Source organism: Ruditapes philippinarum, unplaced genomic scaffold, assembly GCF_026571515.1.
Source record: "Ruditapes philippinarum isolate M1 unplaced genomic scaffold, ASM2657151v2 ctg3769_1_1_1_1, whole genome shotgun sequence".
Lineage (NCBI taxonomy): Eukaryota > Metazoa > Mollusca > Bivalvia > Venerida > Veneridae > Ruditapes > Ruditapes philippinarum.
Window position 1 is genome coordinate 18413 of NW_026866573.1, and position 24770 is coordinate 43182.

Consider the following 24770-nt stretch of genomic DNA (forward strand, 5'->3'; position numbering starts at 1 on the left):
CGGTTCAAATACGGGTTTTATCAAGGGTCTGGTCACGGAAATTCCTGTTGCAGCAGTCCAAAATCAAAACATGTCTAAAACAATTGATCCTTTGACACTGATTCGACAGACTGTGGAAAACAAAGGCCATGGTGCCAGTCATGTTTTTGTTGTGTTTGGAGCTTCAGTAAGTATGCTTGTTTTTACTGTCATTTGCTTGATTTAGTGCAAGTAACTTCAGTTAACAGCCACAGGTTAAACTGTTGAACATTGTTACACAACACTCAACAGATTATACAGTACATAAATTTGTATGTTCAGAAGTGATAAGTAAAGAATATGACGATTATTACTGTCATGTCAACCTGGCATATTATAGTCCATGTAAAAACATGTTAGAAAAGAAAACAAGGCTTAAGGCATCAAACAAATATATTTGAATGAATTCATGTCTGCTTTCACAGCTGAAATAGATCTATAGCCTCAGAGTCAGAGTGTCATTTACAATACATACAAGAATTAGAATAAATTACATTGTGTGAAGTAGACCTAGTGTGTATTTAAATTTTGCGGCCGCATTAAAGCAATTCAATAGAATGATTGGCAGAAGGTAATTTCTTGCATATTTCATTTATAATAGAAATGTCACTTAATGACTTATCAATTCAGTAATAGATTCATCAATATAATGTTGCATCACAATACAATGTTTTATGTTAGATTTATGCATAGGAATGTTATTCAAATTGCAAATACAGCACAGATTTCATCTTGAATTTCTTATATACAGTTGACAAAGCTACATGTATGCACAGACATTTTCTAACAGGAAAATAACTTTCAAAAATAGTATTTAAACTGTTGCATCTTTGTTTAATGTATGTTAGACTATCAAAGTGTATAGGTCTAATTTGTTGATCTGTGGCTTATCTGCCATGTATAAGTATAGCGTTACAAATGCAAAAATTGAATTTGTTCAGATTATCACGGGATTATTGACTATGTGGTAACATCAAGGAATTATTTAGTGTGTAGAGAACTCTGCTCAATGGTGCATTACCGAATGACTTGGGTGCATACATTGGTTTGCTACACAAACCGTAGACATGATGCTCTGGGATAAAAAATATTTTTAGTCCCAGATGATGATTTATCTATAATCTATCAAGGTATTGCAGCTATAACTGTCCCATGTTAGGCACCAAATGTCACAGGATTAAAAGAAATCTGAAGCCTGCAGGGACACTCAAAAAAATTAAGGAACTTTCTACGATTTCTTACTGATTTTAATTTAGCTGCCCAGCTGCTTATACATTTTTCTTTCTTCTTGAAAAAATTTTCTGTGCAGTGACAAAGATTTTTTCTTGACTTTGATATTAAAAGACAACAAGTTTCATTTTTTTTGAGAATGGATGTTAATTGAATATAATTATTAAAGTGTACTTTATATACTACCTTCTATACTTAAGCTTGAATGATTGGGAAAATGCAAAAAAATGGAATAAAGTAGCCAGAGGCGACCCAAATTAAACATTTCAAGCATTGTACAGTATTTTCTTTCATAATAATATTTCTACTTGTTTGTAATGGAAATGTGCTGATATAAAAAAATTCAATGTTGTGAATCATTTTGCATTCTAGAACAAAATGATATCTCATAATGAAACTTTTGGACATAAACGAATGGTGTCAAATCTGGGACAAAAGTCAGGAACACAGGGTAAAATCTAGGACACATGACTTCAAATATGTGCATGTAAACCATATAAAAAATACAAAGAATACAGTTAGATATGTTAGACATGTACATTCATGTATACAATATAGTAATTTGTTACATGCTTTGGAATTCAATAAATACAAAGAATAATATTTGATATATTATTTACAATATAGTCACATATGTTACATTGTACAATGCTGTGTCTTGAAATATTCATACATGTACAGTGTTTTTGCTTCACAGACATTTAAATAAAACAACATTTACCAGTACTTGAAATTTTGTCAAATATTTTGCTTCATTATTCTGCATGTGATATGAGCAAGAGATTCTACCCATGTAAGCATCAGCTGGAACATCATTCTGTGCTGTCTGATCATGGTCTGCACTGTTGATAAATGTTTAAGTCTAGATTGAAAGTCCATTTAAGATATTTCAATAAAGTAAATTGAAATGTATGAACAGCTTTGTATTGAAACATTGAAGCATGTTTTTTTTTTAAGGTGATATTTATGAAAGCATTGGATAGTTATGAAACAATTTGTCATAAACAAGCAAAATATAAACACATGGTATTTTAAATGAGCCTATGACATGTATGAATAATTTAAACTTTAAAGATAAAAAAGGGAGCTGTTCTCGGGGCTGAATGAAAAAATGGATTCCATATATTGTTTATGATTGTTGTGGTGCAAAAACTGTTACATAGCCCATTATTAAAACAATTCAGAAGGTATCAATACGAAACTTAGAATACTTGCTAATCATGACATTAAGCACAGTTTCAAGACATGGGGTGTTATTCTGAAATCTGTTTTGGAGTTATGTCCCTTTTCAACATAGAATTTTTTATTAAAATTACAATTTATACGTAAAATGATTTGAAAACTATACAAGGTATCAACATGAACTTTGGAATACTAATTTGTCATGATAACAGACAAGGCACAGTTGTGAAACAAGGGGCATTATCCTGAAAGCCATATTTTTAGAAGTAAAAGCCCTTTAATTTTTTTATATTTGATTTTTCGTCAAAATTGCTTATAAAGCAGGAATATTTCAAAACTTATCAAAAGTATCAACATGAAACTTAATAAAGTACTTGATATTCATAACAAGGCAAAGTTGTAAGACATGGGGCATTATACTGAAATTAAAATGTTTAGGAATTATTCCCCCTCTTAACATAGAATATTTACAAAAATTGGCTACAATGTTAGTCATTATCATGAACAGACAAGTATGAACACCCCAATGCAGTGCTGTTGTATTATTAATTTATGTGTAGTTTTTACAATGAAATATATTATGATAGTTTTGTAAATAAAAAAAGGTACAAAAAGAGTTAATTACCTTAACCCTTTCCCCCATGAGCATATTGTGAAAAATGGCCATTTTCACTGAAAAGCCTCCTGTTACAAGTTCAAACTGCTATGAAACTATGAAAAATGCTTCAATACTAATCAAACTTGGCACAAATGTTGACTGGACCATTGCCTTTGTAACGACATGCTCAGTCTTAAATTTCCTGTTACCATGGCAACGAGGGGACATCTCAAAATTGCCAAAAATCACTTTTTGCCTCGATTTTTTCCATCAAAATTTATTTCAAAGTGATGCAACTTCTCAAGGGATTGAGATAGAGTCAAAGGCTTTTCAGCGTTGGTTACACGTTACCTTATGATCGACCTGGGGTCATTTTAAGCCTCTCACAAGTCCAAAATTTTCTTGGCGATGAGGGGGACTCCGCCCCCTTCAAACCCCCCAAACAGAAGGGGGCACATCCCCCTTCAAACCCCCCAAACAGAAGGGGGCACATCCCCCTTCTGGCAACCCCCTGATGTAATATTTGGATGGGGGACGGCGCCGAAAAAATCGTCACTTTTTTTAACAACATTTCTCAAACGAAAGACAGTGTTTGGGGCCTAAATATGGCATTTTTTCACTGTTTGAGGCCTCAAAAAGGGGGGGGGGGGCAAAAAGCCGTCGAAACACGCTTATATAAGGGAAAAGGTTAAAATTTACACAGGATGTGTATTTGACCTAAATTTATCAAAATATGTAAAAAAGTGATTTTTGGGGAAAAAAATTGAAAAAATATTGCAGTATTGCGCTGATGCATCCATATAATGTGTGTTTTTGACAATGATATTCTGAAAATCTGAATTCTTACATTGCATAATGAGTAACATTTTTAGAAAATATCACTTAAATTTTAATGCATTGATAGTAAATAAAATTCTACTTTCACGGGGATTGTAATAGATAAGGTTAAATAACCATAAACTCTACAAAAATGTGTCACCATTGAATGAAAGTGATCCACTTCAGTTTGCTTTTTCGGTCATAAAATGTTGCTCGGATGGAATTAAAAACTGTAAAAGTATTTACTCCTTTTTAATAATATGAATGCAGGGTTAGGATATTTAACATCAAAATTGAATTACTCCACCATTTATCAAAATTATTCATAATCTGAATTCCATATAAAATTACAAATTGATGTTTTATAATCTTTTTTCTATTGATTTCAAGGTGTGTGGTGTAACAGGTAGATATATAAGTCAATTGCATTGGGAATATTTTATCAATTTTGCTGTCGATTTATTTTACATATCGTCATGTAGAATTTCTGTCTCATTTCAAGGAAACAGAATTAAGAAAAATTGTGACATTTTCAATGCTGGACTTTACCAGGGTTTTTTTTCCCCCTAATAGATTATATTTAAACAGATAAAAACTTTCTATCATAGTATCACAAGTCATACTTTTATTAATTATATATCAGACCACTGTGTAACCATGGTGTTAAAACATCATTGCATTCAAATATTTATTTTCATTGAAGGCTTTTTTTCACAGGAAGGACCAAATTTGGGAGAAAATCACAATGTATTTTTTGCAACAGGGGAAGAAAATTAATTCCCTCTGTGAATTTAATTTTAGTTGAAAACTGCATAATTTTAAAAGATTATAACCTCTTGAAGAAGTTCAAGGATATGAGCTGAAGAGATCCACTTAGAATGGTACTTAATTGAATGATAAGGAAAAAAATCCTGTTTTTTGCAAATTTAAAGCAGCATGCCTCCAGATTCATGCTTATTTAGTGAAAATTTCTTATCCATATTTTAAAGTTAAATATTGTGAAATAAACAAAGATAGTAATTTACACATTGCAAATGGCACTTACAGTTTGCGTAAATTACAAAAAAGAGGTCAAAATATGCAACATTAACCCTTACTGTCTTAGTAGTTACTCAGTAGAAATATGTTGATAAATACTTCAAAACCAGTCATTAATCTCATATAATATGTAAACCATTGAAACTTTTAACTTAGTACATTTTTCTTCAGTTTAATTTTCTTGAAATAATTTGGTTCATATTTAGGCATGCAGCTTCAAAAATGTATATTTAAACAGGTTATAAAAAATTTGAAGCTAAAACAAATCCATCAAAATTTAAGCGGTCCTACTAAACACTGCTAAGGACTGCTCCGGACCGCTAAGGACTGCTCAGATACACAAAAGACTGCTAGGGAGGCACAAAGGACCTTAAAATACCTCCTAGGGCATTCTGATAATACAAGGTAGTGTGTTTAGTGACAAAAAATGTATTATTTTAAGAAAAAATATCATTTTAGTGATAAAATTTATGTTTTTGAAGAGTTGCCGGACCGCTAAGGACTGCTCAGGTGCACTAACAACTGCTAGGGAGGCACAAAGGACCTTAAAATCCCTCCTAGAACATTCTTATAATATATGGTAGTAAGTTAATAGACAAAAATGCATTATTGTAAGAAAAAATATAATTTTAGTGATAGAATTTATGTTCTTGATGAGTTGCAGGACCGCTAATGTGCACAAAGGACTGCCAGGGAGGCACAAAGGACCTTAAAATATTTCCTAGGGAGGCACAAAGGACCTTGAAATACCTGTGAGGGCATTCTTATAATACATGGTAGTATGTTTAGTGACAAAAAATGTATTATGTTAAGAAAAAATATAATTTTAGTGATAGAATTTATGCTTTCGATGAGTTGCAGGACCGCTGAGGACTGCTCAGATACACAAAAGACTGCTAGGGAGGCACAAAGGACCATAAAATACCTCCTAGGGCATTCTGATAATACAAGGCTGTATCTTTAGAGACAAAAATGTATAATTTTAAGAAAAAATATCATTTAAGTGATAAAATTTATGTTTTTGAAGAGTTGCCGGACCGCTAAGGACTGCTCAGGTGCACTAACAACTGCTAGGGAGGCACAAAGGACCTTAAAATCCCTCCTAGAACATTCTTATAATATATGGTAGTAAGTTAATAGACAAAAATGTATTATTGTAAGAAAAAATATAATTTTAGTGATAGAATTTATGTTTTTGATGAGTTGCAGGACCGCTAATGTGCACAAAGGACTGCCAGGGAGGCACAAAGGACCTTAAAATATTTCCTAGGGAGGCACAAAGGACCTTAAAATACCTGTGAGGGCATTCTTATAATACATGGTAGTATGTTTAGTGACAAAAAATGTATTATGTTAAGAAAAAATATAATTTTAGTGATAGAATTTATGCTTTCGATGAGTTGCCCGACCGCTAAGGACTGCTCGGATACACAAAAGACTGCTAGGGAGGCACAAAGGACCTTAAAATACCTCCTAGGGTCACAAAGGACTGCTAGGGAGGCACAAAGGACATTTATATACCTCCTAGGGCATTCTTATAATATATGGTAGTATATTTAGTGACAAAAATTGTATAATTTTAAGAAAAAATGTAATTTTGGTGATAGAATTTATGTTTTCGATGAGTTGCAGGACCGCTAAGGACTGCTAGGGAGGTACAAAAAATCTTAAAATACCTCCTAGGGTCACAAAGGACTGCTAGGGAGGCACAAAGGACATGTATATACCTCCTAGGGCATTCTTATAATATATGGTAGTATATTTAGTGAGAAAAAATGTATAATTTTAAGAAAAAATATAATTTTGGTGATAGAATTTATGCTGAGTTGCCAGACCGCTTAGGACTGCTCAGGTACACAAAAGACTACTAGCGAGACACAAAGGACCTTAAAATACCTCCTAGGATATCTTATAATATATGGTAGTATGTTGAGTGACAAAGAATGTATTATTTCAAGAAAAAATATAATTTTGGTGATAGAATTTATGTCTTCGATGAGTTGCAGGACCGCTAAGGAATGTTAGGGAGGCACAAAGGACCTTAAAATACCTCCTAGGATATCTTATAATATATGGTAGTATGTTTAGTGACAAAGAATGTATTATTTCAAGAAAAAATATAATTTTGGTGATAAAATTTATGTCTTCGATGAGTTGCAGGACCGCTAAGGAATGTTAGGGAGGCACAAAGGACCTTAAAATACCTCCTAGGATATCTTATAATATATGGTAGTATGTTGAGTGACAAAGAATGTATTATTTCAAGAAAAAATATAATTTTGGTGATAGAATTTATGTCTTCGATGAGTTGCAGGACCGCTAAGGAATGTTAGGGAGGCACAAAGGACCTTAAAATCCCTCCTAGGATATCTTATAATATATGGTAGTATGTTTAGTGACAAAGAATGTATTATTTCAAGAAAAAATATAATTTTGGTGATAGAATTTATGTTTTCGATGAGTTGCAGGACCGCTAAGGAATGTTAGGGAGGCACAAAGGACCTTAAAATACCTCCTAGGGGCACCAAGGACAACTAGGGAGGCACAAAGGACCTTAAAGTACCTCCTTAAGCATTGTTTTAATACATGTTAGTATGTTTAATGACAAGAAATGTATAATTTTAAGAAAAAATTAAATTTTGGTGATAGAATATTATTATGCTTTTGATGAGTTGCAGGACAGCTAAGGACTGCTAGGGAGGCACAAAGGACTGCTAGGGAGGCACAAAGGACCTTAAAATACCTCCTAGGGCATTCTTGTAATATATGGTAGTATGTTTAATGACAAAAAATGTATAATTTTAAGAAAAAATATAATTTTAGTGATAGAATTTATGCTTTTGCTGAGTTGCCGGACCGCTATGGACCGCTAGGGAGGCACAAAGGGCGTTAAAGGACCTCCAAAGAAATTCTTGTAATATATGGTAGTATGTTAATGACAAAAAATGTCATTACTTTAAGAAAAAATATAATTTTGGTGATAGAATTTATGTTTTCGCTGAGTTGATGGACCACTTAGGACTGCTAAGGTGCACAAAGGACTGCTAGGGAGGCACAAAAGACCTTAAATTAATAATAATTAGAGTGTAATAATTCTATTTAATTTTGTTTAGTGATCTTTCTTTTTTTTTATGTATTTTGGTGTTGATTATTATGTTTTGGATGAGTAACAGAACTGCATAGGGTGTGAAAATTGACTAGGTCTTTAAGTAAATGCTCTTATGTTAAGTGGTAATCAAATGTATAAAGAATATCACTAGTGAATGAAATTATATAATGAAGAATTGAAGATGAACAATTTTAAGTTCATAGGAAATCAGATGTAATAAATGACAGGGTTGTCATTAAGAGGCGGCAGGAGGCCAAAATGCCTGTCTCAAATGCATTATGGGCTGCCTCAAAATTAAGAAAACACTCTTTGTTATGCATGATAAAGACAGAAATGACCGCCTCAAGTTCAAAACAAACCTTCTGCAAAAAAAGTTAATGACAACCCTGAATGATCAAATAAATAAATTTACCATGTTACTGGTGCTTATTGATAGTCTAACTATGAAAATGTTACAAAAATTGCCATTTTCTCCGGCAATTATGTAACAGTTGTCTGTAACATCCGTCCCTATCATCAGTATTAAATATATAATTGAGCCGCGTCACGACAAAACCAACATAGTGGGTTTGAGAACAGCATGAATCCAGACCAGCCTGCGCCTCCTCACAGTCTGATCAGGATCTATGTTGTTCGCTATCAGTTTCCCTACTTGTAATAGGGTTTGTAAGCGAAGAGCATGGATCCTGATCAGACTGCGCGGATGCGCAGGCTGGTCTGGATCCATGCTGGTCGCAAAGCCACTACTTTGGTTTTGTCATGACGCGGCTCATATGGTGCTTACTACATCTCACAAAGGGAGTTTTACGCTAAATCTCCAAAGCGACTGATATTATTTTTTCTACGAAAATTATTCACAAGAAATAGATTATATGTTACTCTAACCTTCAGTGGACCAACAATTTATCAACATAATATTAAAGCTAAAATGAATTTCGGACAAATATAAATATATATATATAATTTTTTTTTTTTTGGTGTTTTCAAAATAAGGTACTGCATGAAGTGGACAGATGTAAGAGAAATGAGCAAATGATTCTTTTTACAATAACACTAAACTTATCTTGTTCTTATGTTGTGTGATATGGAAGTAGTTAGCTTTGCAACTGTACATAGAAATATTTCACACTAAAATTAAATAGAATAATCTTAACAAAATAATCTTATCAGGATATATAATTATTCACAGAAAACTATTAAAATAGGATATATAGAATGTTGTAGTGACATTGTGGTTAAAATTAGTCAATTTTTAAAACATAGATTCTTTAAGATCATTCTTTTTACTTCAATAATAAACAAATCATCTATCCAAGCCCCTCATAAAACAGTTGGATATGTACAGATCAATTCATTCCCTCATAAAACAGTGGGATATGGATCCTAACTATATATATACAGATGGGGCTGGCACATTATTGGAAGTTAACAAGCTGTATATTGGGAGCTGTGTATTGTATATTGGGATGTGTGATATATTACAAACCAGTGGGGTGCCAATATAGGGTGATATACTTCAAAACAGTGGGAGGGACTTTCTGTTAGAGAATGCCTATTATTAAGTAAGCTGTAGATCAATTAAGTCTAAGGATCTATTGAACATCATTTTTTTATTGGCCAAATATATAGTCAATGAAAAAAAACAACCCAAAAAACAAATATATTTCACCACCCTGAATAAAGTATTTGTCTCCATATTCCAGCACATTGTCATATCACTTGACCAATTTAATTATTATAAGAAATGGAAGAAGATCATAAGAAAAATGATTTTAATATATGGTTATGACCTCAGTAATGAAAAAGTGATAATATTCAAAATTTGTTTGTAAACAAAGTCCTAAAAAAATATTTTGAATCTGTAAATTTTAATGAATTATCAGCAGTCCATTTATACTGAAACATTAACATAGAGAACTATCAATATTGAGAAATAATGAACTTATAACACTGAATCATAATAACATCTTCAGATAATAATGTTACTGACATTTCACATAAATAAACTTAAAATTTCATCAATTGGTAGTAATTAATTACAAAAATTTAAAAGCAGATCTGTAATTTTTTAAATGAAAATTTTATTTGTTGGTATTTAGTAATTAGAAATTCAAGCTTATGAAAACTTATAATTTACTTCAGTCTGTATAATATCTATTAAAAAGATAAATCTGATTATTTTATTTTATTTTGTAAATATATATAGAAAGTTACTGTCTGTATGATAATTTTCTTTAACACAATGGAAATACATTATCTGGAAATAAAGAATCTTCCTTTCATTATCAATGTTCTTATTTAATTCAGAACAGTTCATTCAAATGTCTATGCAACTTTTCATTTTGAAATACAAAAAGAAAGAAACTCCTTGATCAAGGAGCTTAATTCTATATATTTTTCCTTAAATTTGTTCTATTTGTTTACGTTAATTGTACATTATGTACTATTTAAAGCATATAAAGCTATTATCATTATATTAAAACCAAAACCCCAGGAACTATGAGATTTGAACATCTAGTGTAACATTCCCCCCAAAAATGTAACAAACGCCTCCCTGCGGCATGTACTTTCTGGGTTTTCTAACAAAAAATAATTAGAAAGTCATAGAATTTTTGATGTTTTTTTAGGAAATGTGTTTGCATATTTGATTTAAGAATGATTTGGTGTATGTATCTTGTTTTAAGATTGACAATTTGCAGAATATTGGTCCAAATAGTTATCCTTTCTGTAATATTTTGAAAAAAAAAATGTCCAAAAAGTTATCCTTTCTTTCCAAAAAATCTGTTACAGACAATAAGGTACATTAACACAACAAACATGGCCTTAATTAACTTTATTATTTGACATAGATGGTCCATTTACTGTGCAGAAGGGACTATTTGTTCAGCCAATATACACATTTTCAACATACATGTATATGAAAAAATGTGATTCATAATGATATGTGTTTGTATATATGAGCCGTGTCACGACAAAACCAACATAATGGGTTTGCGACCAGCATGGATCCAGACCAGCCTGTGCATCCGCGCAGTCTGATCAGGATCCATGCTGTTCGCTTACAAACCCTATTACAAGTAGAGAAATTCATAGCGAACAGCATGGATCCTGATCAGACTGCGCGGATGTGCAGGCTGGTCTGGATCCATGCTGGTTGCAAACCCAGTATGTTGGTTTTGTCGTGACACGGCTCATATATTCTTTTTATATGTGCTTGTACATTTATATGTAAACTTAAATTTGTTTTGTCAGGATCTGTGTTCATGTATATAGATGTTTTGATATGTGTTTAAGACTGGCTTTATTATTGATATGTGCTTGTATATAAATATGTATACTTGCATTTTTGTCAGGGTATGTCTTGGTATATAGATGTTATGATGTGTGTTAGAGACCAGCTTCATAAGTGATATATGCTTAAACATAATTATGTGTACTTGCATTTATTTTGTAATAATATATGTTTATATATAGATGTTTTGGTATGTGTTTAAAATCATAAAGCATAATTCTATCACCAAAATTATATTTTTTCTCAAAATTATACATTTTTTGTCATTAAACATACTACCATGTATTATGAGAATGACCTAACAGGTATTTTAAGGTCCTTTGTGCCTCCCTAGTAAATATTTAAGGTCTTTTGTGCCTCCCTAGCAGTTCTTTGCGCACCTGAGCAGTCCTTAGCGGTCCTGCAACTCATCGAAAGCATAAATTCTATCACAAAAATTAAATTTTTTCTTACAATAATACATTTTTGTCTATAAACTTACTACCATATATTATAAGAATGTTCTAGGAGGGATTTTAAGGTCCTTTGTGCCTCCCTAGCAAGCTTTTTTGTATCTGAGCAGTCCTTAGCGGTCCGGCAAATCTTCGAAAACATAAATTTTATCACTAAAATTGTATTTTTTCTTAACATAATACATTTTTTGTCACTAAACATACTACCATGTATTATAAGAATGCCCTAACAGGTATTTTAAGGCCCATTGTGCCTCCCTAGGAAATATTTTAAGGTCTTTTGTGCCTCCCTAGCAGTTCTTTGCGCACCTGAGCAGTCCTTAGCGGTCCTGCAACTCATCGAAAGCATAAATTCTATCACAAAAATTATATTTTTTCTTACAATAATACATTTTTGTCTATTACCTTACTACCATATATCATAAGAATGTTCTTGGAGGGATTTTAAGGTCCTTTGTGCCTCCCTAGCAGTTGTAAGTGCACCTGAGCAGTCCTTAGCGGTCCGGCAACTCATCGAAAGCATAAATTCTATCACCAAAAATTATATTTTTTCTTAAAATTATACATTTTTTGTCACTAAACATACTACCATATATTATAAGAATGCCCTAGGAGGTATTTTTAGGTCCTTTGTGCCTCCCTAGGAAATATTTTAAGGTCTTTTGTGCCTCCCTAGCAGTCCTTTGCGCACCTGAGCAGTCCTTAGCGGTCCTGCAACTCATCAAAAGCATAAATTCTATCACAAAAATTATATTTTTTCTTACAATAATACATTTTTGTCTATAAACTTACTACCATATATTATAAGAATGTTCTAGGAGGGATTTTAAGGTCCTTTGTGCCTCCCTAGCAAGCTTTTTTGTATCTGAGCAGTCCTTAGCGGTCCGGCAACTCATCGAAAACATAAATTTTATCACTAAAATTGTATTTTTTCTGAACATAATACATTTTTTGTCACTAAACATACTACCATGTATTATAAGAATGCCCTAACAGGTATTTTAAGGCCCATTGTGCCTCCCTAGGAAATATTTTAAGGTCTTTTGTGCCTCCCTAGCAGTTCTTTGCGCACCTGAGCAGTCCTTAGCGGTCCTGCAACTCATCAAAAGCATAAATTCTATCACAAAAATTATATTTTTTCTTACAATAATACATTTTTGTCTATTAACTTACTACCATATATCATAAGAATGTTCTAGGAGGGATTTTAAGGTCCTTTGTGCCTCCCTAACAGATGTTAGTGCACCTGAGCAGTCCTTAGCGGTCCGGTAACTCATCGAAAGCATAAATTCTATCACCAAAATTATATTTTTTCTTAAAATTATACATTTTTTGTCACTTAACATACTACCATATATTATAAGAATGCCCTAGGAGGTATTTTTAGGTCCTTTGTGCCTCCCTAGGAAATATTCTAAGGTCTTTTGTGCCTCCCTAGCAGTCCTTTGCGCACCTGAGCAGTCCTTAGCGGTCCTGCAACTCATCGAAAGCATAAATTCTATCACAAAAATTATATTTTTTCTTACAATAATACATTTTTGTCTATAAACTTACTACCATATATTATAAGAATGTTCTAGGAGGGATTTTAAGGTCCTTTGTGCCTCCCTAGCAGTTGTTAGTGTATCTGAGCAGTCCTTAGCGGTCCGGCAACTCATCGAAAGCATAATCTCTATCACAAAAATTATATTTTTTCTTACAATAATACATATATGTCTATTAACTTACTACCATATATTATAAGAATGTTCTAGGAGGGATTTTAAGGTCCTTTGTGCCTCCCTAGCAGTTGTCAGTGCACCTGAGCAGTCCTTAGCAGTCCGGCAACTCTCAAAAACATAAATTTTACCACTAAAATGATATTTTTCCTTAAAATAACACATTTTTTGTCACTAAACATACTACCTTGTATTATAAGAATGCCCTAGGAGGTATTTTTAGGTCCTTTGTGCCTCCCTAGCAGTCTTTTGTGTATCTAAGCAGTCCTTAGCGGTCCGGCAACTCATAAAATTTTCACCAAAATAATATTTTTTCTTAAAATTATAAAAAAAATTTCACTAAACATACTACCATGTATTATAAGAATGCCCTAGAAGGTATTTTAAGGTCCTTTGTGCCTCCCTAGTAGTCCTTTGTTGCTCCTTAGCAGTCCTTAGCGGTCCTTAGCAGTGTTTAGTAGGACCCAAATTTAAGTGTTGTACAAGTATAATTATTCGAGTAAACAGTGTGATAAATTTATAATAAATCTCATTAATAAGAACAATATGTGGGACAGTTCATCTTGTAACCTTTAACCTACTGAATTTATATAATGGACTTGCCCAGTGCTTTAAAGTTGGAACAGTCCATTAGTATTTTAAGGGATTTCAGTATCAAAGTAATTAATAGTTATAAGTATAAGTTAAGTTTGTGGTTAGGATGCAGGCTTGTATCATCAGCTCCATGCATAAGTAGTTGATTATTGCAGTTTGCACATTTCACTTGTTATGGAGGAAATAATTATGTTAAGGAGAAAATATTTTCCTGTTTATAGTGTATATCTGTACTTTAATTTTAGTTTTGATCTGCCTCATCCAGGTGCTTTTCTTGAAAGTTACAGTTCACTATATTATTATAATTGATTTGTTTGCTTTGACTTACTGTATAATATATTTATAGTTAAATTTAACATAATAGATAAAAAAATATTTATGGCTTTTCTGTAAATACATTGTTCCGTTTGTTGACCCTAAATGTAACCGTGTTTAATCCATACTACTTTATTAGGTAGTAAAGTTCAAACATTCGGGGTATCTTAATGCACTATAATTATAATGTAAAAGTGAATCTTTACGATAAAATTACTGGAGAAAAATTTGTAATTGTATGTAACCCAATTATACTATAACTTCATGCTTCACATCTCATGATTGGTGTTGTTTTTTTTTTTTTGTGTGTGTTTAATTTGAGATCCCGGATATAGGGTTTAAGCTCGGATATATAAATACATTTTACAATTGACTTGGATGTACAGACGTTATAAACAGGAGCTAGCTATGGCAACTAAGGAAATTAGCAAAGTTTTCGTGCAAATGCGAGAGGTTGTTGCAAGTGATAAAAGCTCAAATGTATTTATTGTCGTCGGGGCTTCGGTTAGTTATTTTTAATTGTATTTTTGCTGCTTTTTTTTAATTTTTTATTATTATTATTATTATTATTATTATAGTTCAAGTGCAGTGAAAGGATCAAGTTTTTTAAGTGGGTTCTTATACATGTGTAATTATCTGCAACTATTAAAAATAGTTACTTTATAGAAGTGTCAGACTGTATTTAAGTGCCACAGAAATTTCAGGCATAAAATTAATAAGTATAAAAAATTTTTTTTTCAAAGTATGAATTTTTCAGAGTAAAAATGATATGATTGATTTAATTTCAGATAATATACTATTCTTATGATTATTATTCATTAGGAAAGATATTAATCATGCAGTTTGTTTTCAGATAATAATCAAATTAAATACATGTATTTATTTTGTTTATCTCAAAATCTTAAAAAGTCATATTTTAAGAGAGCATTTTCACCATTAAACTTTTTTACTTGTTTTGTTTTTGTTTGTTAGTATTATATTTGTTTAACCCTTGGCCTGCTGAATATGCCCATGTGAACAGTGCAGACCAAGATTAGCAAGCACATTATAAATTATGTACTGTCAGATCATTGTCTGCACTGTTCCCTAAGTCAGTTAGTGCATATTTGGAAAAAAAAAAACCTATAAATCATGTATGGTATTGTCCAGATTATTTAAAGATAGACAAGTCCCTTTAAGACATTTAAGCATAGTAAAGACTTAAACAATTCAACGATGTCAGTGTTTTTAGAATTTATTATACTGTGTAAAGAAGAGAACACTTATTTTTCCTTGTGTGGTCTATAAGATAGTTTAAAAATTGGAGTGGTGAGCAAGACTCATTTCACTACATTTACAGTTTCACTGCATATATATTAGAAAAAGGTAATGACGGCAATTTAACTTTATTTTAAAGGGCAAAATACTTAACCATATATACTATGTTATTATTTAAGCCTTAAAATATATTGCATTAAAAACAATTTAGCAGTTTCTGTTGATTTGCAATCATAATAATATAATAATCTATGATACAAAATTTGCAACAATTTTGATAGAATTTTTTTGTACATACAGGAACTTGCATGAATTTCAAACCAAATTCTGATAATAATTAACTATAAAATTGATTATCGTCTAAAATAGATTGAGAGAATGATTTTAAAATTTGCAAACAAGTTGTTGGTCCAGACCTTAACCAAATGATATTGGTACACAAACCTTTTATAAAGAAAATTCCTGTGAGGTCATGTCAAAAAATCTTAGTGGAGTCCCTTTAATTGGCAAAAATTCTATGGTATTCTATTTTTGTTAACACTTGTAAGTTTGTATGAAAACAGTAATTATATGGCTGATAATGTATGATAGAATGGTTATTATAATGCCATACAAGAAAAAAAAATCGTTGTATGCATTGTTAGCAAAATATTTTCAACATCAAGGTTGACATTAAAATTTTTCTAAGATGGACCATTTTGAATTTGAGGAAGTTCATTTGGTTCAAAGAAAAAAAAAAGAGTAAAACTTGAATTGTTGTTATATATTGAGGTGTTTTCTTTGTTTATTTCAGGGTGACTTAGCAAAAAAGAAAATCTACCCAGTATTATGGTAAGTTTACTTTGTTTACATTCTGCAACATGACACTATAGATCTGTGTAGGTGGAAATCCGGTTGTGAAATATTTGTTCATCTGATGATTGTATAAGATCTTGACAAAATTTTAATTTGAAATCTTGACAAATTTAAATTTGAAATTCTATTCAAAGTTGTACAACAGTACATATCAGTGTATATAAAGCTTTAAAGTTCTTAATTGTATTGTTTCCTCATTTTACTCCTCTGATGGTATTTGTTTCTGTATAAGAGCCTGGGAAATTTATTTTTAAAACAAAACTTGTACAATCCTCTGCGAAGTTAAATTAACTTGAAGTCTGTGTCTTTAACCCTTAACCAGCTGAGTTTCTTAAATGGACTTTTCCTACTCCAAATTCTGGAAGAATCCTTAGTTAAATTTATCAAACTTAGGGATATCAAGATGAAAATTTGAAGTTGGTCAGGCAATAGTATAAAACTGCAAGTCAGACTGCATGGATGTAGGCTGGTCAGGCTATAAACTGGCTAATAACTTTTGACCTCAGCAGGTCAATGTTTAAGCTTATACTAAAATAAATCAAGATCATTTTAATTATAGAAAATAGTAGACTTAAATAAATATATTCAACCTATGAGGTGGTGACATGTGGTTTCTCAAGTCCTCCTCTGCCTTTAGTTTAAAATAAATTCTATATAAACAGACTGATTTCTCAAATGAGGACATGAATGTAATCATAGTAATAATTACTGTATATGTACATAGATTTGTACAACTGTCATTAACATGCTAATTATTATATTATTATATCTCATTAGTAATAAAATTTACAGTTATTGTGTTTGCTTTGACCACGTGTGGAATGTGAGACAGATACATGTACAGTACTATAACAAGATATATGTTTTTATGATGTTTACATTTTTGTACTACATGTACATCATGCTGTATCCACATATCCTGTTACTGTCAAATGTTACGATAGGTTACCAGGATATCTATAAATAAGAAAGATAAGAAGAAAAAAATGCAAACACTCTGTTCCTCAATGTGAGTGTGCATATAGTATGCAAAAGATAAAATTCTTTTTTTTACAAAAAGTTTTATTTTCAGAGTGGGAATTGGCTTTGAGGTTAAGATGTCTACCTCTCAATACAGAGGTCATGGGTTTGAGCTCTCCTGGGATTATAAAAGCTATGTTTCCTTAAAATTTACATTAGTACTATTTATGCAGTCCTAGGGTCTGACTCAAGAGCTGTTAAATAATCTTATTTCATGCTTTCCAGTGTTTTATTGTAATATATCAGATGATTATATTCTGATAAACCACTAGTGAAATTTATAAAATATAATTTTCACTGTAGCCAAACTATATTTGAATGCGGATGATTTAAAAGAAAATCATAACTAAATTGAATAACAGGCAGAAATAAATGCCGTAATGCGTAAATTTTGCTTCTTTAGGAAAATAAAGTCAATGTTACCATACATCATGTTAAAAATGTAACAAAGTTAGAGAAATTTAACAGAACTATATTTCAAAATTGATGATGTGACGTCATGATGTGATGACGTCAAAAAGGAGAATGCGCAACGTTACGCGGCAAAATCAGTAAAAAATACTAAAAATCACTTAAAAAGCATGAAATAAAAAGAAAATTTATTTGTTTTACATATAAGATTGAAATATATTTCATTCGTGAACACCAGCTATTATATTTTCACTCGTGGCTACGCCACTCGTGAAAATATTGCATCTGGTGTTCACTCAGTGAAATTATATTTCAATCTTACATGCAAAACAAACAAATATCCTCTATATAAAGCTTAACTTGCAATGAGTTTGATATAAATTTGAATGAATAAAGGAATGGGTATTATACAGTAATTTAGATTTTACTTTTTCAAAAAGAAAAAGAGAGGTAACTGAAGCTTGCAGTATATCCGGGATGGTGTTGTCATTTGACACCATTTGATACAAAAATAAAAAACCTTCACTGATCATGATGATTATCTCCCTTGATAACTTATAATAGAACTTCTAAAAACTGGGCTTTGTAAATTTAAAATGGTTGCCATTTCAATTCCCACTTAGAGCCGATTTTTTTTCTGGCGCATTTGAATTATTCACATACAAAGTATTAATACATGTGTATTTGTTATGATATTGAGTTGATAATATAAGTGGTTAAACCCCTCAGCTGTTGAATTAACATAAAAAAAACAGTCCTGGGTGAAAACTTGATATTACCACTTCAGTATTTTTCAAAGAATAAAACATGTACATGTACCTCAATTTACATAAAATCTCTTTCCTGTTCTGTATGCTTGCAAAATTGAATACAGAACCAGATGATAATTGAATCAGTTTTCTCTAAGAAACAACTTTATTTGATTATTTAGAGAGAAAAGTCAATAGTTTGAATCAGTCTTTATGGTTTAATTAATGATTTCGATATTTGCTTTGTTGAAGTATTCTTATTTTCAGGAAATTATTCCTGTTCTGGCTTAGGTTCAAAGAGCCGCTGTAAATAAATGCTGATTCTAGATAAGTGCATTAATAACTTATTGATCCAACATAGCAGGAAAATACTTTATATCCTTTCAACGACTAATCATAATGTAATAAAATGTAATCGCGAAGGTGGCACATTTTGGCTTCCATCAATTCCACATATATCTCCGGAATTTATATGTGGCCCTAAAATTGAAACATATAAATGTCATAATACTGGATGTTATATATTGTGGTCAATAATGACTTTATGACACAACTCTGTCCATTTAAAAAAAAAACACACAAAAACTGGGGAAATTCGACAAAATTGAATATTTGTTTTACCACAAACACAATCATGTTTTTGAGTACATGTGCGTCACATGACTTCTGTAAAAATGATAATGTTTTTTTTTCGAAAAAAAGTTAGATATTTAAGATAGGGAACATAGACAAAATTATACAATGCACAGAACATTATCTTATGGATCAGTTCAGATGTGTTTTTTAGTATGTGGGGTCCAAATTTTTTAATGATGACACAAAAAGTATTACAATGAAACTTCAAAGGATATTTAGCATACCCAAAAGTATTAAAAATTATTTACAACTCGATAAAAAATAGCAGCTATTTTAATGTTTAATATATCAAGAAATGTTTTGTTTTTATGAAATAATGAGAAATGTTAGTTGTAAATTGATTTTAACAATTTGTGTCAATATTGTGCTTCCTTTTTCTCAATTTTAAGAAAATAACAATTAATCTTCAAAAGTTCAAGAGAATTCAGAAATTATCTTTCACAAATCAAAAAGGCCCAGGCCCTTCACAATTTAGGGGAAAACAAACAAATTAAAAAGATTTTTCTTTCCATATTTCAGGGAGCTATATAAAGATGAACTATTACCAACACACACCTACATTATAGGGTATGCCAGAAGTAACTTAACCCTAGATCAGCTACAAGAACGATGGGCCCCCTATCTGAAGGTAATATTTCTTTGTTAAACTTTATTATTAAAATACATAATATTTTATTTCTTTGTGGGGTTTGACTGGCTGATATTGTCAATGAATCACTCAAGATCTTATTGGTTACTTATACACACAGACTTTTTGTGGTCACTAAAAGTGACCTGCATGACCAAGGGCACAGTGGTTAAGGTTTCTGACTCCAAAGGCTGTTACTATGGGGAGTTCAAATCCCATGAGTGACTGAAATTATTACATGTCAGAAAGGAATGGACTGTTCCAAATTAAATGAGTGACAGCATGGTTGAGTGGTTAGTGCATCATTGCTAGATATGTGGGTCATTCTTCATTTAATATATTTATAATTTACATACTCAATTTAATCAAGTTTTTTTTTTCCAACAAGAACCAGTTTGTACATTAATGCACCACAGATATAGACTAAAAGATTCAAAAGATATATAGATATATTGTTAATGACAGATTTATTGCTTGATTTTTCTTATACTGATAATTTAAGTGAATAAGTTATCAAAAGAAAAGGTTTTAGTGTTTTAGATTTTAGTGTTTTTAGTGTTCATTAAATGTTGCTATCAATATTTCTGTTAATTTATTTTGAATGTTGTGTATGTTGTACATATATACTATTTTTAAAATAATAAATTCATTCAATAATTCTAACCACATCATACAAACACAACCAGATTTTCCTCATTCTACAACAGAACTTGTTTGTCCAGGAAGTAGATTTACAGACAAAAAAGATGATGGCTTTCATTATCATGTAAGAGATAAGAGTAGGCTTAGGCCAAAAAATAAGTCCCATTTCATGTCTAACCACCTAATCACTTTTTTCAACTGCAAACCCTAGACTTTTAGCTTATCAGGTCAGGTAATATAAACTTTCAGCCATTTATTCTGGGCCATATTACCTGTCAGAGATTTATTCTAGGTCATATAGCCTGTCTAAAGATTTATTGTTGGTCATGTAACCTATCAAAGAATTATTCTAAGCCATGTAACCTGTCAAAGATTAATTCTAGGCCATATGACCTGTCAAAGAATTGTTCTAAGCCATGTAACCTGTAAGATTTATTCTAGGTTGTATATCTTGACAAAAGATTTATTCAAGGTCATTTATCTTGTAAAAAGATTTTTCCTAGGTCATATAACCTGTCAAAGATTTATTCTAGGCCATGTTACCTGTCAAAAGATTTATTCTAGGTCATATAACTTGTCAAAGATTTATTCTAGGTGAATATTACCTGTCAAAATATTTGTAACTAATGATATAAAAAAATATAAGAAAAGATAGTATAGTATATTGTACCTACCTACCCTCTTGTTTTTGCCTGGAGACTGGAAACAAATCTCTTTTTTTGGCCTTAAAAGATTTATTTTTAAACCAGGAAATCGGACTGATAAAACACATCTGTATTGACAATGGGTACTTTTTTATTCATCAGGTGTCGGAGAAGGAACAAGGAAAATACAAAGAGTTTATCAAGATCAACAAATATTGTTCCGGGCAGTATGACAAAACGTCCGATTTTGGACGTCTTGATAAAATGATTGCCGATATCGGCAACTGTAACAGACTGTTTTATCTAGCCCTACCACCGTCAGTTTATGAAACTGTAACCTTGAATATAAAAGCTGTATGCATGTCTAAAAGGTAATCAAGGCTTTTTAATTTATATAAAAAAATATTTTTTTTAATCAGTTGATGTTATGAAAGGTTTAGAGTAAGATGGCATCTGACATGTCAAATATAATTTTTTTTTTAATGAAAGTTTATTATAAGTATGTCATGATTATGCATTCATATCTAGATAAGAAATGTGAGCACTCTGAATTCATTTTTAATCAATATATCTTACATTTGAATTTATAATTATATTTTTTATTAAAAGCAGTTTTGTGAAATAGATAAATATGATTAGAAGAAAAAAAATCTGCATAGGCGTTGTGTTAAGGCTTAGTCTTTGGTATTGTGGTTTTACAATAAACCAAACATTGTTTGAATTAAATACAATAAGTGGTGGCTGATATGAATTATATCTCACTGATACGTGATATTTCATTAGTAAGCATATAATGGAACTTTATAATTTATCAATAGAAATAGTTGTACTTTAAGTTAAAAAATGTCACATTTATGAGCTCAAACAGATAAAAATGCTGTGCAAAATTTAATAAATGCTTTATTTTGTAAAATTTGTAAAATCCTCGCATATAAATATATAATTTACTTTGTAGTGATAAATGGACTAGAGTGATCATAGAAAAACCATTCGGCCGTGACCTTGACACCTCAGAACATTTGTCCAATCATCTGTCATCATTGTTCCGCGAGGAGGAAATCTACAGAATCGACCACTACCTCGGCAAAGAAATGGTCCAAAATCTCATGGTTTTAAGGTATTATTTTATGTAATACTACATGTTTGAAATGAATAATTTTTGGAGTTATTTTCATCAAAAGGAAGGAAAATTTATCCTAAGAGATGGCTTTAATCTTAAGCTACCTTGGTCATGAACATTATGTTCTCTCATGATATAAGCACTGGTTAGCTTAAGGAAGCAGATTTTAGAGCTGTAAAATAAGCTTTAATTACATTTAAACCCCAACTTCAAAGGAAGAACACATATATATCATTGGTTATACAAGACCACCATTGATTTTTCTTGTTTGAATTAAAGAAGGTGATTTTACCTATTTTTAGCTCACCTGAGCACAAATGGCTCAAGGGTGAGCTTTTGTCATCACTCTGCGTGCGTCGTGCGCCTTCAAAAAATGGCGTAAAACTTTTCAAACAACATCTCCTCCTAAACCACATGGCCAATTGCAACCAAACTTTACAGAAATGATCCTTTGGTGGTCACCTTTAAAAATTGTTCAAAGAATTCAATTCCATGCAGAACTCTGGTTGCCATGGCAACCGAAAGAAAAAACTTTAAATATCTTCTTTAAAAAAACCCAAAGAGCTAGAGCTTAGATATTTGGCATGAAACATTTTCTAGTGAGTGTCTACCAAGTTTGTTCAAATAAAAGCCCTGGGGTCAAAATTGGCCCCGCCCCAGGGGGTCATTGATTTTCCCTATATGCATATAGTAAAACCTTAAAAAATCTTCTTTGAAAAAACCCATAGAGCTAGAGTTTAGATATTAATCATGAAACATCTTCTAGTGAGTGTCTACAAAGTTTGTTCAAATAAAAGCCCTGGGGTCAAAATTGGTCCCGCCCCAGGGAGTCATTGATTTTCCCTATATGCATATAGTAAAAACTTAAAAAATCTTCTTTTAAAGAACTCAAAGAGCTAGAGCTAAGATATTTAGCATGAAACATGTTCTAATGGATGTCTACCAAGTTTGTTCAAATAAAAGCCCTGGGGTCAAAATTGGACCCGCCCCGGGGGGTCATTGATTTTCCTTATATGTGTAAAGCAAAAACTTAAAAAATCTTCTTGAAAAAAAAACCCATATAGCTAGAGTTTAGATATTAAGCATGAAACATCTTCTAGTGAGTGTCTACAAAGTTTGTTCAAATAAAAGCCCTGGGGTCAAAATTGGCCCGCCCCGGGGGGGGGGGGGGGGGTCATTGATTTTCCTTATATGTTTATACATGTAGCAAAAACTTAAAAATCTTCTTTGAAAAAACCCAAATAGCTAGAGTTTAGATATTAAGCATGAAACATCTTCTAGTGAGTGTCTACAAAGTTTGTTCAAATAAAAGCCGTGGGGTCAAAACTGGCCCCGCCCAAGGGATGTCATTGTTGTTTACTATATGTGTATAGTTAAAACTTAAAAATCTTCTTTTAAAAAACCCAATGAGCTAGAGCTTAGATGTTTAGCATGAAACATCTTCTTATGGGTGTCTACCAAGTTTGTTCAAATAAAAGCCCTTGGGTTAAAATTGGCCCTGCTGGGGGGGGGAAGGAAGAGCAGGTGGGAAGGTCATGGTTTTTCATTATATGTGTGTAGTAAAAACTTAACATCATGAAACATCTTCTAATGGGTGTCTTCGAAGTTTGTTCAAATAAAAGCCCTGGGGTTAAAATTGGCCCTGCTGGGGGGGGGGGAGGAGGAAGAGCAGGTGGGAAGGTCATGGTTTTTCATTATATGTGTGTAGTAAAAACTTAACATCATGAAACATCTTCTAATGGGTGTCTTCGAAGTTTGTTCAAATAAAAGCCCTGGGGGTTTAAACTGGCCCCGCTCCGGGGGCCTATATACAGGTGAGAGACCTCAGGGCCATCATGTCCCTCTTGTTTAATGTCTGTTTATCAACAATTTTAACATTTTTCAAAACAGACTGGTCTTCACTGGCAGGTTTGACTGTGTATTCAAATTTGTATTTGATATATTTCAGGTTTGGGAACAGAATATTCAGCCCTATATGGAATAGAGATAGTATAGCATCAGTTGTAATCAGTTTCAAGGAGCCATTTGGAACACAAGGCAGGGGAGGTTACTTTGATGACTTTGGTATAATCAGGTTAGCTTCTATTAACTCCCCTGTTTAAAGATGAAATCCTGCTGTTGAGATTGCTTTGTGATGCTGAGTTAAGACTAAAAGTTAGTTCCTTTTTCAGATTCAAGGTATTAAGCAGTGTGGGAATAATTATTTAAAACTTGTTTCCACGATTTAATTTTATAACCTTCGGCAAACACATTTTAAAACTTGTTTACATGATTAAATTTTCAAACACTACAATGGAAGATAATGACTTTGCTGTGCTGCAAATCTAAGCAGTCTAAGCATATTATACTGTTGGGTTCTTGGCTTGAACCCCTAAAATACCAAATGAGCATGTCCTGATTTAAAACAGGGCTAGTCTATTGCTGTAACTCAGAGGGTGAAGGG

At 31.9% G+C, this 24770-nt stretch overlaps 1 protein-coding gene across 3 annotated transcripts in view; it reads left to right on the forward strand.

Annotated features, from left to right (window-relative positions):
* Positions 1 to 5: 5 nt before the first annotated feature.
* The window catches only part of LOC132732954 (glucose-6-phosphate 1-dehydrogenase X-like), a 41991-nt gene continuing 17226 nt past the window's right edge, over positions 6 to 24770 (forward strand). The window contains exons 1-6 of one of the 3 annotated variants that reach the window (XM_060719493.1): positions 6 to 166; positions 16416 to 16453; positions 19813 to 19921; positions 21370 to 21578; positions 22163 to 22324; positions 24276 to 24401. In XM_060719493.1, coding sequence (XP_060575476.1) covers positions 71 to 166; positions 16416 to 16453; positions 19813 to 19921; positions 21370 to 21578; positions 22163 to 22324; positions 24276 to 24401 — 740 coding nt within the window. In that variant the 5' untranslated portion in view covers positions 6 to 70. Of the gene's footprint in view, positions 167 to 14371; positions 14870 to 16415; positions 16454 to 19812; positions 19922 to 21369; positions 21579 to 22162; positions 22325 to 24275; positions 24402 to 24770 lie in introns of those variants that run through there. The other 2 variants (XM_060719492.1, XM_060719491.1) reach the window with 2 other exon arrangements.